Source organism: Odocoileus virginianus, chromosome 5 (genome assembly GCF_023699985.2).
Source record: "Odocoileus virginianus isolate 20LAN1187 ecotype Illinois chromosome 5, Ovbor_1.2, whole genome shotgun sequence".
In the NCBI taxonomy this organism is placed as follows: Eukaryota; Metazoa; Chordata; class Mammalia; order Artiodactyla; family Cervidae; genus Odocoileus; species Odocoileus virginianus.
Genome location: NC_069678.1, coordinates 11457591 through 11473690, shown reverse-complemented (window position 1 = coordinate 11473690; position 16100 = coordinate 11457591). Strand labels below are relative to the sequence as shown.

The window sequence follows — 16100 nt, the reverse complement described above, 5'->3', positions numbered from 1 at the left end:
CTCGTGTCCCAGAGGTCAACACCTTCGTGGCTGTGGGGATCAGGGTCCTGCTGGGTTTGGGGACTTAGCCTTGACTAGCCAGAGCTCAGGTCTCCACCCCACTCCCAGAACCCCTCAGTGGGCCCGGGGCATGTGGAGTCTTATGCGTGAGCCCTGCTTCATTAATGATGTGTTCTCTCCCCGGTCCTCTTGCCCCCCACAGGGTGCTGGCTGCACTGCCCTGGTGGTGGCCGTGGTGGCCCGGAAGCTGGAACTCACCAAAGCGGAGAAGCACGTTCACAACTTCATGATGGACACTCAGCTCACCAAACGGGTAAAACACCACTGTCCATGTCTTAAAGGGGGACCTAAGACCCACCTAGGAGCTAGTCAGAAAGTAGCCACAACAGGTCAGGGCTGCACCTTTCAGTGGAGGGTTGAGGGAGCCCCAGACACATGCAAACAGCTGGTGCAGAATGGCCACAATGCCTCAACGCTGCAGGCTCCTGTCTTTTCTTAAATCACTGTGCATGGTTCAGGCAACCAAATAATTTCCCTGATAATTAAATCTATAGCCTACAATGATGTAACCTACTCCCTTGCCTAATGGTACCAAGTAAATCACCCAGCATGAGATGTTTTGGTTTCTGCTTAAATATTTTCATGATTCTCATTAGCAAGGGCAGTAGAAAGTCTTTAAAATGATATTGGAAATGTATCTAAATTCAACCCCTAAAAAAAAATCATTACAAACAATCACTCCTAAATAATGTTCATCAAAATATCATCATCTAATTTTCCCCTTTTGGGGTTTCCAAATAGTGTTTCTCCCTTGTGTCCTTAGGGAAGTGGGTAAGGAGGATTAAAAACTGATTAAGCAGGAATGGGGGAGATCATTTAGCTGCTAAAAATCTGACATCCCACTGGATTGTCAGAAAAGAAAAGGCCCCTTTAGAAGAGACAGAAGCAAGCCTTCCAGGATAAGAGCAGGCCAAATGAGCAAGGCAGGAGCTGTTTATTTAATAACAGCTTTTATGGAAAATTCTTTAGAGCTGCAGGCTGAGCGAAGGTCAGGAATATGATTTCCTGCAAAAACTCTCCTCTTTCCAAAGTGAGAGAGGAGCAAAAACCTGTGCTGGGGTCTTGGCCACCCTAGCAAGTCTTTCTCATTTAGGATTAAAATGCGGCTGGGAGACCCATGAGCAGCCAGATTTTGATTGGGGTTTTTGAAAGCTGGAGAAAATATTCAGTGATGAATGTTGTGGCACAGTAAAAATGTGTTCGAAATAGAGACAAAGGCAGGAAGGGAGGGAAAAAAGAGAGGGAGAGTGACAGAGGGGGGGTGCGCTCAGGAGGGAGGCAGTGGGGGAGGGGGAAGTTGCCAAGGCCTCTCCAGTTTCTCAGCAGAATTCTTTATGGTGTTTGATTGTTTGGTCTTTGATTACATGCATTGGGTTCTTTAACAAGCCTTTTTAAAGATGTTAAGAAGAAAACGTACAGGCAGATATTCTTCTGTGGTTGACATACAGATGGTTATATATGGCGCATTATGGCACTGAGCTGTCTGTGGTACAAAAGAAAGCTCAGTCCGTAGCATCAAGATGGCAGCATGGAGGGCTATACCCATGGTAGGCCAGCCGGGTTCCATCCAAGGCCCTACAGCCCAGCTGCTTTCCTTCAGCCCCTACTATGCATGTAGAAGTCATGCTAGGAATTGAGCAAATTATCAAAGTTATTGGGGAAAAAAATAATCACTCAGTGGTGTCTGACTCTTTGCTACCCCAGGGACTATAGCCTGTGAGACTCCTCTGTCCATGGAATTCTCCAGGCAAGCATACTGGACTGGGTAGCTATTTTCTTCTCCAGGGGATCTTCCCAAGCCAGGGATTGAACCCAGGTCTTCTGCATTGCAGGCCAATTCTTTACCGTCTGAGCCACAAATATATTTCCCTTTATTCTCCTGGAACAATGTAGTGCAAGAGTCAAGGACAAGGGTATTTGGCCCCAAAACCTTCTCAGAAGCTGTTTCTTAGAGCACAGACATTAACAGCCTCTCTGTTTATTCTATTTGCTTTTGAAACCAAGGATATACTTTGTATTTCACATTATTCCTTTGTCCTCTTCATTTTTCACCCTTTGAATCAGACACTAGAGGAAAATAAAGTTGAAGAAAGCCAGCTCCCTCCTATGACAAGAAAATAAACAATTTTTCTGCACTATGATTGTAGAAGATGAGGTTGTGGTGGCTAATTTCAGTCTTTCTTTCAAATATATTCTCTAAAATCCTTCTCAAATCTACTTTTTGAAAAGTAGGACTGAAAACCAAATCAACAAATATTTGTTGCCCATCTATGAGTACAAGGCACCTTTTTAATCGAATAACATCTCACTTGTCTGAGAACACTTAAATCTGTTGAAATGTTCCTTTAATGTCTAATATCTCTTTCCCAGAGAAACATCCAACACGAAAGGGATGGTTCTCACACAGAGAGGATTCTCAAAACTGGCAGGACTGGAAAGGTTCTTTTACATAACCTTGATTGAAAGGACACTGGCTGTGAGCTTGGCCTGCTCCGGCTTCAGTTCCCCTTCACCTGGTCTCAGAGAAGCCACCTTCCTTCCCCTGGTGATGCCTCATCCATCCTCCATCTTCTCCAAATGGCCCTCTGTGTCCAGACGGAGTGGCTTATGGGTCAAACAGATGCTAAGCTTAGTCTACTCATAAGATCTCAGTGAATTCCCAGAGAAAGATCTGATCGTGGGAGGAGCTCATTGGGGCATAATTGCAAACCTCCCAGGAGTGGACAATTAGCAGATTTAACAGATAAAAGCCGTCTCTCACAAGTACACACAGCCTTAATTCTTCAAACATCTAAGCAAAAAACAAAAAAGAGGAATTCTAACCTATTAATCATTAAAGTATTCAAATTGTTCTAGTCTTTATTGGTAATAAAGTCTTCAGCCCAGCCTTTACCATTAGAGTCACACTATTTTTATTCATTTATTTCCCAGGGAGGTGGGGGCAGGTAGGGTGGTGGTCTGATAGCACAGGGTCCAAACCAAGTTTCTGGTTTTCTGAGTCACGTGACTTTTCTTCTCTCCCTTGTATAACTTGTCGACCCTGGCGGCAACATCATTTCTGTATTTAATGCAGTCAGATCTTCCCACATGGACTTGGCAGTGTTACTGCCATTGTTAATCTCGAATTACAATTTACTGCTAACCTCTGGGCTACTAGATAATATATATGTAAATTACACACAGAGAGACTATAAAAAAGATACTAGATCCTCATCTTTTCTCCCATGCAACACTACACATCCCTGTGTCTCTCTTTTATGCAATGAAACACATCCATTGCAGCTGGATACCACACCCTGTGTTCTGGGGACACCGAGATGAATAGGAGATAGTCCCTGCCCTCATACTTACTGCCTGTCCTCAAAGAGCACCTCTCCTTTCTAAAGAGCAAGGTAGCTGCCCATTACACACTTGGCTTAAGAGGTACCAGGAGATGTTCTGCTGGCCACGCCCACTCTCCACATCAAATCTGCAGATACCTCCACGGTGTGCTGCCACTGGCTAAGGACTGTTATCTCTTCATTCTTCCCTTGAAGGGTTCCTGCCTCAAATACTTCATCCAAGTCCATTTCCCCCTGCAATCAATGGGTAAGACAAAAACCAAACCTGTATCTTCCTAAAATGAGTGTTTTTCCTGACATCCCTGTTAATGACATCATCATTCTTCCAGTCTCCAGGTCTGAAAATTTAGCAGCATCTCTGACTCCTCTCTGCCCTGGTACTCACAGGGCTCCAAACAGCTTCGGAGTCTGATTCCACCTGGCCAAACCAGCGTCTCCAGGTCCTCTGCCCACCATACTTCAAGCCACCATCTCAATCTTGTGCCATTTCAGTTGCTTGCTACCTTCTCATCTCACCTGGACCTCCCTTGCCCAAGTCATCCTGTACTTTATCCTTGTGACTCTTCTTAGATGCTGAGACTTAGCTCTGCACATGCCACCAACCTGCTCAAAAACCTTTCTTAGCCCCCCAGAACCTACCGATCAGTGCTAAAAAAAACTTTCCTTTAATTACAAGCATATGTCAAAGTTTTATCACAATCCTGCTGAGGAAAAAAATGTTTTTTTTTCCAGCAGGCTAATTCAAAGGTTTACTCATAGAAGGGGTCTTTCATTGGAAGAAACAATAGTAGTCATTGTTATACTGGGTACAGAAAATTTGGCTAAAGGACACTAGATTACTGGCTGACAGCTGGTGGGACCCACAAGTAGATTCCCAGAACAGGTCTTAATCTTTTAAGAATTTGTCAGATAATCAATTGAGCAGTTATCAGGAACGCTAATTGTCCCCAGAAGGGAATTATAAATTATATCACCCACTAAAGTTCTGTCCCAGACAGATTGGGTACAGGTTTTCTTTAACAATAGTCATAGGAACATTGAGTTTCTGAGCTGGAAGGTTCTTAGGGATGAGCCTCACAGGCCCAGAGATAGGCGAGGGGGCCCCCCAGCCATATGCAATGAGTTGGGTCCCAGCCAGGGCTGCCGTTTGTTCTCAGGCTGGTAGGCAGCTCTCCAGCCATAACCCAGTGGGTTTCCCAGAATAGTTAGCTCCTTGGAATTCAGAATAGTGGTGAGGGTCCCAGGTCTGCTGGAAGAAAAAGCCAGTTTACCTCCAAACAAGCTGAGCATCACATTAATAGCATTATGGTGGAACTAGCCTCCTGAGTCCACAGATTCAGGACCATGTTGCTCTGGGGAAAGACCAGACGCCAGCTTCCAACGTGGAAGCACAGCCCTGCCTGCTCCCAGCCCCAGTGTCCTGCCAGCCACAGGAGCCCCACTTCTTAGTGTTCAGTGAGAGCTTCTGAGCGAGGCAGGCAGAGGAGCCTGAAAAAGGAATGAGGAAGGAGGACAGTGTAAGGAGGGAAAGGAGAGAGATGGCGGCCGCAGGAAGCCAGCAGCTAGTGTGGTTGTGGGCTGGAGAATCAGGGTGGCAGATGGAGAAGAGGGGATGTCCAGGCATGACAGACAATTTCAGTGGAGCGTCTGAAGACAGGCCTGACCTGAGGGCTCTCAGACTGTGATATTACCATCCCTTCAGGTTTATTCATCTACATTCAACCTCTAGAAATTCTTGAAGTTGTCCAAGTCACACCTTCTTGCCAGGCCTGATCTGCCCTCCTCCCTTCCTCCTTTCCCCCCTTCTCCATCCTCCAGGAGCAAACACCCTCACCCTGGGATGGAGTGCTGGCAGCATTGTGGGCATGCTAGTATTTCTTCTCTGGGGGACCCACCAGTAGGGCTCCTGGAATTACTCTCCCAGGACTCCGTGGCTGCTGAAAGCATGGGGAGGCAGGCAAAAAGGGTGCTTCTCCTCCTGCCTCACATGTTCCTCCTGCAACAACCAGCCCCTTTCCTGCATAACACAGAGGAGCAGATTACCCTGCAGAGAGGCGGCCAGAGCAAGTCATGGACATGTATAATACAGCCAAGAGCTCAAGGAACAGACATATATGTTCTGTGTTTTCTTTCGCTGGAGGTGGAGGAAGAAGCTGACATTTGTTGCAGGGGAAGAGCATCAGTAAGGCACCAGATACTAAGGTGCTGGGCAGCCAGGCTCTGTGCTAAGTGTTTGAAGTACATTCTCATTGAATCAACCCTGCAACCCCGTTTCACAGGTCAGAACTCAACATTACCCTGTAGCACCCTTCTTTGCTGCAGCTACAGGGCATGCTGGCCCCACAGGATTAGAAGCTCCCTGAGGGCAGAAAGGTTATTGGTTTGTGCCTCCCAGGATTCTCACTTCCTAGAACAGTGTCAGCCCCATCTTTGGCGTGTGGTAAATGATTTGGGAAAGAATGAATAAGAAAACTGAGTCTCAGAGAGCCTTCCCAACTGGTCCGAAGTGAAGGTGATCATTCATTCGTCCCCTTGTGAGGTTTTTCCGAGGGCCAGTGGAGCAACGTAAACATAAAGTGTTGAGCACAAAGGAAGCACTCAGTGGATGTTAACTGTCAGTACTGTATGCAAGATCTTAGTTGTACAACTTTCTTGCCCAGGCCCATCAATCTTTGAGCCCTCCCTGAAGTACATAAGTCACTGAGCCTTTTCTCTGGCCACCATCAGAGTGAAAGCACACAGTTTTGGGGAGAGAATGAAGGGACCCACAGAAACAATTAGCTCATGTGCTTTGGATTTGACTGGCTGTTCCATCCAGTCTTCCATGCACAAACAGCCCTCTTCTAACTATTCCTGAGTCCATCAGATCATGGCCAAGCTTACCCAGACCTTCCCAGTTCCCTGACCCACCCACTCTCACCCCCAAGAGTATCTTTGGGCCCTGATGCCCCTGCCCATCAGGAGAGCTCAGTAGGTACCCAAATCCCCATCATGAAACAGTGCTTGGGAACCCTGTGGTGCTCAGTGAATCCCAGGAGGTGCACACGACCTCTATGTTTCCCACCCCAGTGATGCCCAAAGCAATCAGCCAGGTGAATTGGAGGGAGAACCTGGTCACAATAGCATTTACTGTCAACTTGGGAAAGCACAGTGCAGTTAAAAGCCTATTTCTTTTTCTCTTGCAGATATTGATCTACTTAGCTTTGTGCCAGGCTGTTTGCTGACAATTAATTCAGAGTCAGCACCAAGGCTCGCATTTAACATCGCTTTCCCGAATACGCGGGGCCTCCTGTTCAAACCCATAAAGACGCTGTGACTGCTTCACTCAGCTACCCAGGCTGTGCTGTGGTTTTAGTACCTTATATTTGGGCTGAAGTTAAGTGCAGGACCTGGACTCCCTGTTCTGTCATATTGCTAAGTGAGGGCCGTGATGATTAAAAACAAATCTAATGTCCTTCCCAGTTCCTTGATCCTGGAAAACAGGAAATAATTTTGTTTGCGTAGAGATGACATCTTGTCAGGTCTTTCTTCAGACCACATGAAAACCTTATGCTCTTTTTTGGACGTGGGTCTTGTTTTGACTCTGCCATTAGCTAGCTGTGGGATTCTGATCCTCACATCCTATCTCTGAAACTGCCATTTCCTCATATTCTCAGAGGGGATTTGGGCCAGATGATGATAACTAACATCTTTATGGTACTTTATAGTTTCTATAACACTTAAATTCACATTGACTCAGTTTGCCATTTATGACTTTAAGGTCTTGGTCTGTGTCTCTGTTTCTTCATCTGTAAAATGGGGATAATATGAGTACCTGCCTGAGAGGGTTGTTGTGAAGATTAAATGCATTTGCACATATGTAATCTGGCGCCTGGTAAATGTTCACTCAGCACCATCAGCTCCACGGTAATTGCCTCCTAGGGGCCTCAAAACAACCCTTAAGGTAAGGATTTATTTTTCCCATCTTATGGATAATTAAGCACTTACTCCTAAACTGGCAGAACAAGGATTTACTGCAGGTTTTCCAATTTCCAGTACTGGTTCCCCACCAACACAGAGACCATTGTCAGGGGCTCACCCACACTGATGTTCCGTGCCTTTATCAGTGTTCCAGGGATGAGACTTGAATAGCTGGGGTCTGCCAGTCACCCTAAGTGCTGGGGCAGGGTTTTCCCTCCTAGCCTTCTGGGAGGCTCTCCTCGGAGGCTATACACCCAGGAAAACTGAAGAAATCACCTGTCAAGTTGCTCTCTTCCTACAGAAGGGCGGTGAGAGGAGGCCCTCCACAGAGAGAGGGCCTTCCCTTCTATGCTGCCTGTTTTGCCAGGAGGCTGACGTCCACTCTAGCCCCTGGACAGAACCCCCATGATGACCCCCTCCTCTTCCTCCCCCCTCCTCACCTGGACACTCACCGTTTTCAGCTTCTACTCACCACCACCTGCTTCCTCTCAGGCAAGAAAGTGCCAGAGGTGGGCAATTAAGTCATTTAAAACCATTTTCATGGTAGAATTTTACTGAGCAGAAAAGCAGTATTTATGTCACTTAGACATTTCTGAGAAGACCTAGCTGTTCTTTTAGAACATCACTTCAGCGCCAATGAAAAATATAATCCAGCCTTCATAATAAATTTTTAAAACACACACACAAAAGTTATCAGCCTACAAAACAATGTTTCCTAGGCCTTCCCACACGTCTCAGTATTTTAACAACGTCCCATCTGTTGATGTCAGTCTGAAGAAGCAGGCCTGTACTCTCCAATTTTATTAAAATCTTTTCTGGCTAGTAACCTGATTTCTACTAGGCTGGCCTACTTACTTCCAGGCCCTGGGCCTATGGGCCTGTGCCAATGTGCATGGCTGATAGAAATGGGAACAGTTCATCAAAAATCTGTTTAGCTTGTGCTTAATAAGAAATGTTTCCTCTTGCTCTTGTTACTAATTGCTGAAGATGTCTGTGTTTGGATTAAAACTTTGTCCCCTGCCATCTGGATGCCATTGATATGTCTCAGTTCCATCGTGAGCTGGATGATATCAGTGGTTTCCATGTCAACAGATGACAGCGTCATATGTGGAAATGTGTGATTGCAGTGCAGAGAAGGAGCCAGCCTGCGGAAGGAAGCAGCTCTGGTTTCACACCAAAATATCTTCACTGATTTGCAGACCCTTCTTGGAAATGATGTCAGTTTTATGCCAATTATACTTATATGTAAAGTTGCAGTGTAACTGTTTTGGGCCATTTGGGAAAGGAAATAATGGACTTGTTGATACCTAGAGCTCCATTTGGTGGGAAAGATTTCCTCAAAGAGGCCTGGTAAAATCTCCAGCTGAAGTGAAATAAGTCAGACAGAGAAAGACAAACACCGTATGATGTCACTTACACATGGAATCTAAAAAAGACAACAAACTAGTGAATATAATAACCCAAAAAAAGCAGACTCACAGATAAAGAGAACAAATTAGTGGTCCCCAGTGGGGAGGCGGGAGGGGTGACATAGGGGCCGGGGAGTGGAGATACAGACTACTGAGTGTAAGACAGGCTCAGGGATATATAGGGCAACATGGGGAGTATAACTAATATTTTGTAATAACTGTAAGTGGAAAGTAACCTTTACATTTTTAAAAATAAATTTTAGTTAAATTTTAAACAATTTTTAAATAAATACAATCTCTAGCTGATAGGAAATCTGTTTACTCTCGGAATCCAAGAAATGTATCATGTGCACTAAATAAAAACCCCATGTAGAGCATGGAACTCTGCATCCAAGGGCAGCAGTGGTACATATTTATCTATTCAAAGTGTACCCCAGGCCGCCAGGTCTCGGTAAGGCAGCCTATCTAAATATAGCAGCAGCAGTGGAGAGGCAGTCCCAAAATAATTAAGAAAGAGAAAGAGGTACTCCTCAACTTCAGCCTCCAGTCTACCGTGTCCAATACAGGATTAATGAGAGATGAATTTTCATCATCCTTTCTAAGAGTTCACGATTTGATTAAGGAAAAAGATCATTGCAGACTCATTTCCTTGCCAAATCAACTCTATCGGCAGACCGCCCCCCCCCCCCCCCAAAAAAACATGTCAGGTGAACCTAGGAAAACTCACCTGATAGTAACCTGCTTATTTACTTTTCCTTAGATCAAGAATGCTGCAGCCAATGTCCTTCGGGAAACGTGGCTAATCTATAAACACACGAAGCTGCTAAAGAAGATCGACCACGCCAAAGTCAGGAAGCACCAGAGAAAGTTTCTCCAGGCTATCCACCAGTGAGTAAGCCAGGGCGGCCAGGCCACCAGACGACCAAGTGAGAAGTGGTGGGCGCCCCAGAGCCCCACCGGTCTCTTCTCATATACTTAGAAGAGCGGGAGAAACCTCTTCCACTCAACAAGCACAGGGCGTGGTGAACTGGATCCAGATCAGTCTGTTTATTCATTTATTGCGCCTGCCACTGCAAGACATTGGACAGGCTGCCATGGAAGGCAAAAATTAGATAAGAGCCTCAGGGAGCTCTCAGAGTCTACATACACACACATACATCACATTACAACTGGAAGCAGAACAAATTGTGATCAGTGTTTGCTATAAGCTGCTGCTGCTAAGTCGCTTCAGTCGTGTCTGACTCTGTGTGACCCCATAGACGGCAGCCCACCGTCCATGGGATTTTCCAGGCAAGAGTACTGGAGTGGGGTGCCATTGCCTTCTCCGTTTCTATAAGCTAAGTATTTTTAAAAATACAGTGGATTTTTAAAAGTAGAGGATGAAAACATTTAGTCTGACCTGGAAGTTTCAGGAAACCCTGAAAGGCTGAGCATAAGACCTTCAAGGTGGAAGGCACGGCCTTGATAAAGGCATGGAAGCTGGGACACCATCTGAGAGTGGTGGGCAACCTATAGTGACTAGAGGCAAGCACGCATGGAGATGAGTTTGCTTTCTTGGGGACCTGCCAAGCCCTTGATTCTGGTCAGTTGTCACCCATGTTTGTGGTCCTGGGCTGGGTTCCAAAACCAGATGGATTGACATGGATGTGGAATCAGCTGGTGGGGGTTGAACCCAGCATGCACTTGAAGAGTGTGGCTCTTAACGACTCTTTCTCCCAGACTGAGGAGCGTCAAGATGGAGCAGAGGAAGCTGAGTGACCAAGCGAACACCCTGGTGGACCTTTCCAAGGTGAGTGGCAGAATCCAAAGACCCCATAAAGGGCTCTCAGATGTTGGCCTTTCATCTCCTCAGGTGTGGCTGTGAAGACGTGGCCATGGCTAAACTGGACAGAGGAGGACCAGGAAAGTTAAGGCCACTTCCTCCTTCCTTAAAAAATAATCTAAGTTCAAGTTCTGGACATTTGCAAGCTACTAGTGTGTGTTATTGACTTTGAAAACCTGGCATGTGTTTCTTCAATTCTATCGCTCAGGTCAGGCTTTGCTGGGAATTGATTGACTGGCCTGCTGAGTCTGTTTAGTGTGTTGCTTGATTCGCTGTATACTGAGTTTGCACAGGGTGAAGCACAATGACAAGGCCAAATGGTGATGATGGTGATGCTGCTTGTCTAGGCCACACTTAGAAGGATCCTTCTGATTTGTGGTTATAATTGTAAGCTCATTTTCCTGCATCCTTCCGTCCTTGCGACTCGGCTTTTCTGGCCCCCAGTCAGGAGGAGGGGGGAGGTGCATATCTTTCTACCTCACGAAGATGCCAAAGAAGAAAGCCCTCCTTTCAGAGCCCTACAATCATTCTGCATTTCTGGCCCTGAACTGCCGCAAATACTATAAAGAAACTCGCTCCTTTTGCGAATCTCTGGAGTGAAAGAAGCGGAGGCTGCACCGCTGGCAGAACTGAGTGTGGGCGCTGCTGAAGAAAGGACCTGACCCCTCCTCAGCTCCTCCTCCTCATTGCCTCTTGATAGAAATTGTATGTCAAGTGTATAGCCCAGGGCCAGGCTGGTAGAACATTCCAGCAGATGTCAATTATCATCACGGAACACGTTCCCTGAGTAAGCAAGAGAAACTCCCTCAGGCAAATTAAACCCCCTTTGAAAAGAGGGTGTAATCAGAGAAATTGCCGGTTCCTGGGCCACATGCAGTGCCTTGTTCAGTGAAGGGATCAGGCCAGAGAAAGGATCTCCCAAGCTTGGGAGGACTTTAATCAGGGAATGTGTGGCTGGTATGGGTTGGGAGAAGCCTACAGGCCTGTTTGTCTTTGCAGGGGGTGCTGAGGTAGACTGAGGTTTCCTGCGAGCCTGGAGGAGGCAAGGATGTGAATGGGATGACCGAATGCAGAAGGGAACCCCTCACCAGGGTCTAGCGTGCATTGCTCAACACTCCTGGCTTCTAGTATCAGAAACCCTTTGGAAGTAGGTTTAAAAATGTAGGTGCTTAAGAATACAAGGAAGTCTCATTCCAGGCAGAACCTCAGGGCAGGCATGTGGTCAGACTTTAGGAAGGAACTAACTAGAAGTGGACCTCACCCCAGGAAATAGGTGCCCACCCTCTCTTCTCTCTCATGTCCAAGTGCCTGCATCAGTTCTCTCTCTCTTCGTCTCCCGCATCTCCTGACAACTGTCTATGCCCCTTGTCTCCATGGCAGGCCCCTATCCAGAGTCCATGTTCTAGTTCTAGCCACAGGCAAAGACAAATTGACTGGCCTCCTATTGGTCTTCATTCTAAATTCTCAAAAGGGATGAGCTGACTGGCCAGTGTGGGTCACATGTCTACCCTCGGACCAATTACCTGAAGCCAGGAGGAGGGTCAGGTAAGGCAAACATTGCTGGGAAACCCATGCTGGGGGATGCAGGAATGGTCCACCAAGCCCCAAGATATTTCTTTAACAGGTAGCCATATTTCTGCCTTCTCTGTCACCTGGCAGGACACTCTGTGGCTGGAGTTCTCCTGGAAATAGTGGACAGCCTGGACTTTCAAGCCTGCATTTCTTCATTGTCAGTCACTGCCTAACACAGAGACGGCGCTCCCTGCAGATCAGACTGGGTGGGGCAAACTCCATGAATTGGAAAGGGGCTCACAGAAACTGGGTGGGGAAACTAAACCATCACTAACTGAAAAGAAAGGGTGTGGAGGAAAGGGTTAAGGGAAGGTGTCTGCTGGGTTGCAGGGGTGGTGTGAACTCTGCCACACTTCATCTTTCCTCTCAGGAGGCTCAGCCAAGGTCCTGGCAGCAGCCTAGCATCTTTCACACTGGTCTGCGTTCCCCCCTGGCATCTTGTCGCCAAGCAACAAAACAGGGGAGACAATAATAACACGGTGTTCTCTCCTTTCCTCTCTGTGCTTCGTCCGCCCAGCTCACCACTTCCCACCCCTGTCCTGTGGCCCTCTCGAGATTAAGAAAAGAGCATGTGGCCTCCAAATAACACTTGCTCTATGGAAGAGCTGTCTTGTAGGGTGGCAGAGCTCGGGGGCCTGGGAGGGGTGTGTGTGCACTGGGGCTCTTTATACCTAGCCTCAGTGTCTTCCATGAGATGTAAAAATTCTTCCTCACATCTGAGGCTCAACTGATCAGATAAGGTGATATCTGTGAAAATGCTCCGAAAACTATAATGGTTCTGCACGTGATAGTTCTGATTAGAAATCTATATGAGGAAACCAAGATCCCAAGGAACAAAGAGACCATCCCAAGTTTGGTCTGTTGGCGAGCTGCCACGCTGGGGCAGAGACCCAGGGGCCCAGACTCAGTCCAGAACTCGTCAGGGTGCCCCTGCAGGCAAATCCATTTAAGGTTTTGTGCATTCCGGGAAGAACATGCACCTTGAGGAGCTTCTGTGAATGTTAATGAATGAAGGATGCACTGCCACCCCTAAACTCACCCTCTCCTCCGAAAGGGCCACAGTGGAGTCCTGCCCTGGAGAAGTCACAGCTGCCTCATTCCTTCTGGGGCTGCAGCCAGTTTCCTGGGGGGAAGGTATCATGTGTGCGTGCTTAGTTGCTCAGTCTTGTCTGACTCTGCAACTCCATGGACCGTAGCCCTCCAGGCTCTTCTGTTCATGAGGTCTCCCATGCAAGAATACCGGACGGGGTTGCCATTTCCTCCTCCAGGGGATCTTCCCGGCCCAGGGATTGAACCCACATCTCCTGCACCTCCTGCATTGGCAGGGGGGTTCTTTACCATGTGCCACCAGGGAAACCCTGGGAAGGTATCACTACATTCTCAACCCCCCTTCTCCTCTCTCCCCTCTGGCTTCTCACATTTTGCCACCTCTCTTTTTTTTTCATTTGCCTCACTTCCTACTCCCTTGGCCCCTGCCTGCCCCCATGGTTTCTGCATCTTCCTGGAGTAACTTGAAATTTCAGGTGAAACAGGATCAGAGTGTCACTGGGAAATGACCAGTACCTGCAGGTGAGGGCTGGAGGGTACAAAGCAGCCGCAAACCCGGCTCTGCCCTTGCAGCCGCAGAAACACCCGACATTGTGTTCCTGAAGTCTCCCAAGAATCTTGCTCCTAAGTCTGATGCCATTTGTTAATTTGCAGGGAGAAATGTGACTGTCATGTTGATAACGTCCCTACAGACCAACCCAGGAAGCCAAATTATAACCCAAAAGTTGCCTGATAAGAGTAGAGTCAGAACCTTGGTGGTACTGAATGGAACAAAAGTGGTTTCATTTCAATTAAATGAATTGAACTTGAGGGATCATTAGATGTATAGTAGGCAGGACTCTGTACTGGTGAGAGGGGGGCCGGGAGAGGATGGTGCCCAGGTTTCAGGTGGGAACAGCTTGAGTGAACGGCCTCTCCTGGAGATAAGGAGCGCTGGCAGAGAATGGAGGGAGAGCGGAAGACGGAGCACTTGGCATGAGTTGCATTTGTTTAGTACTCTGCTGACCTGGTTTATACTTCAGGCTCGAGAAGACAAGTTTATTACTCTCAAGTTGTATTTTATTTGCAGTTCCCTGGAGGTACCCCATGTTTACTCTCCTGCTCTCAAGACCTCGTTCAGTGTTCATTCACAAAAACTTACTGAGCACCTGCTCTCCAGAGGCGGGCCCTGAGCTGGGCCCCCACGGGACTCTTTTCTCCTTTCCTTCAGCCACTCAGGTCTCAGCAGGAAACACTGGGAAATCTTCTAGTTATATGGAAATAACTTGTGGTACAAGAGGTCTTTTCCCATCAGTTAAACTTTTACGTTGGCTGAAGAATGGAAGGGCAGAGGTTTTCCCCTGAGACAGCACTTCATTCATTCATTCTACAAACAGCTTTTGGTGCTAACCATGTGCAACAGACCCCCTTGCTAGGCACATCTGTGAATATTTATTCATCAAAAAATGTTAGCTGAGCATCTCCTATGTGCCAGATACTATTTTAAGTCCTTGGGACACATCAGTGAACACAACAGGCAAAGGTCCCCGCCCTGGAGGGGATTTCCTTCTAGTGGGAGAGGACAGACAACAACTATATGCAAAAGAAACAGCAGATAGTTAGTGTATTAGAAGACAGCTTCAAAGAAAGGAGAGCATTGAGCAGGGTTAGCAGGTCAGGAGTAGAGTGAGGACAAGGTGCCTTATTAACAAGGGCGTGGGGGAGGGGGGGGGATTTTTTTTTAATTGGAGTCTACTTGCTTCACAATGTTAATTTCTGCTGTACAGCAATGTGAATCAGTCATATGTATACCCATATCCCCTCCCTTTAGAGCCCCCCTCCTGCCCCCATCCCACCCCTCTAGGTCATCACAGAGCACTGATATGAGGTGTGCTATAGAGCAGCTTCCCACTAGCTACCTGCTTTAAGCATGGTAGTATATATACGTCAGTGCTACTCTCTCAGTTGGTCCGACCCTTTCCTTCTGTGGGGAGGTGATTTTTCAGGGAGGTTTAGAGGCGGTGAGGCTGTCGGCCATGGGATGTGTGTGGGGTGAGTACTGGTGATGGGCGGGTCCCTGGGACCCTGGGAGATAGCAGGAGAGCAGGATGTTTACTGGGGGGCAGTGTCAGGACCGTACCTGTCAGAGAGAGGGGGGATGGTAGAACGTGGCAGAAAGAGAGTCTGAAACATGATACAGTAGGCAAAGTCCTCGACCGGCCCATGAGAGTTCCCAAGGTGGACTGGCCCTTCAGGGGTGTCCCACACTGAGGCGATGTCCCTTCTTGACCAGGAAGGAGAGGCGCTATAATCTCTGCAAGGCAGCTCCCTTTCACTGCAACCCAGGCCAGAGTGAGTTTCATCAGATAATCGTACATTCTGGCTGCTGTGTTGAAAGTGAGCGGTGGGCGGAGCAATGACTTCATTACCATGTGTAGTTATTATTAACTTCTATTTTGTAAGGAAACCGAGGTTCAGAGAGTCTAAGGGACCTGAGGGAAGGCGCATTGTTAGTGAGCAGCATACAGGTACTTGAACCCTGGCCTGCCAATGATTAGTCTATCGCATTGTCCACTCCCTGCCTCAGAGCCGTCTCTTTTTAATCAGTAGGTGTCATTGCTGCATGAGCTGAGAGGTTGGATGCAGTAAGAAACTGAGGATACATTAGGGACTTGTTCTATTTCAGAAGTGCTGCTTCTTTTCCATCCTACCTATTTTCTAATATATTTTTACAGGTAATATGCATTGTTTTTGTAATAAAACAATAACAACATAAAAACCACTGTGCCACTGGAGCCTCCATGTCTTTAAGAAAGTAAATGGCTTCTCCATCCTTGGCCAGAGGAGACCCAGCTGATGTGGAAGTTGGTCCCTGGAGAGTGGTCTTTCCACTGTCATCTGGAAGAGTAT

General features: G+C 47.2%; 1 protein-coding gene across 4 annotated transcripts in view; it reads left to right on the top strand.

Annotated features, from left to right (window-relative positions):
• KCNN3 (potassium calcium-activated channel subfamily N member 3) overlaps positions 1-16100 on the top strand; it is a 169764-nt gene that overhangs the window by 144776 nt on the left and 8888 nt on the right. For 3 of the 4 annotated variants that reach the window (XM_070467430.1, XM_070467429.1, XM_070467431.1), the window contains 3 exons: positions 203-313; positions 9531-9658; positions 10490-10559. In XM_070467430.1, the coding sequence (XP_070323531.1) occupies positions 203-313; positions 9531-9658; positions 10490-10559 (309 nt within the window). Of the gene's footprint in view, positions 1-202; positions 314-6586; positions 9460-9530; positions 9659-10489; positions 10560-16100 lie in introns of those variants that run through there. The other variant, XM_070467432.1, reaches the window with a different exon arrangement.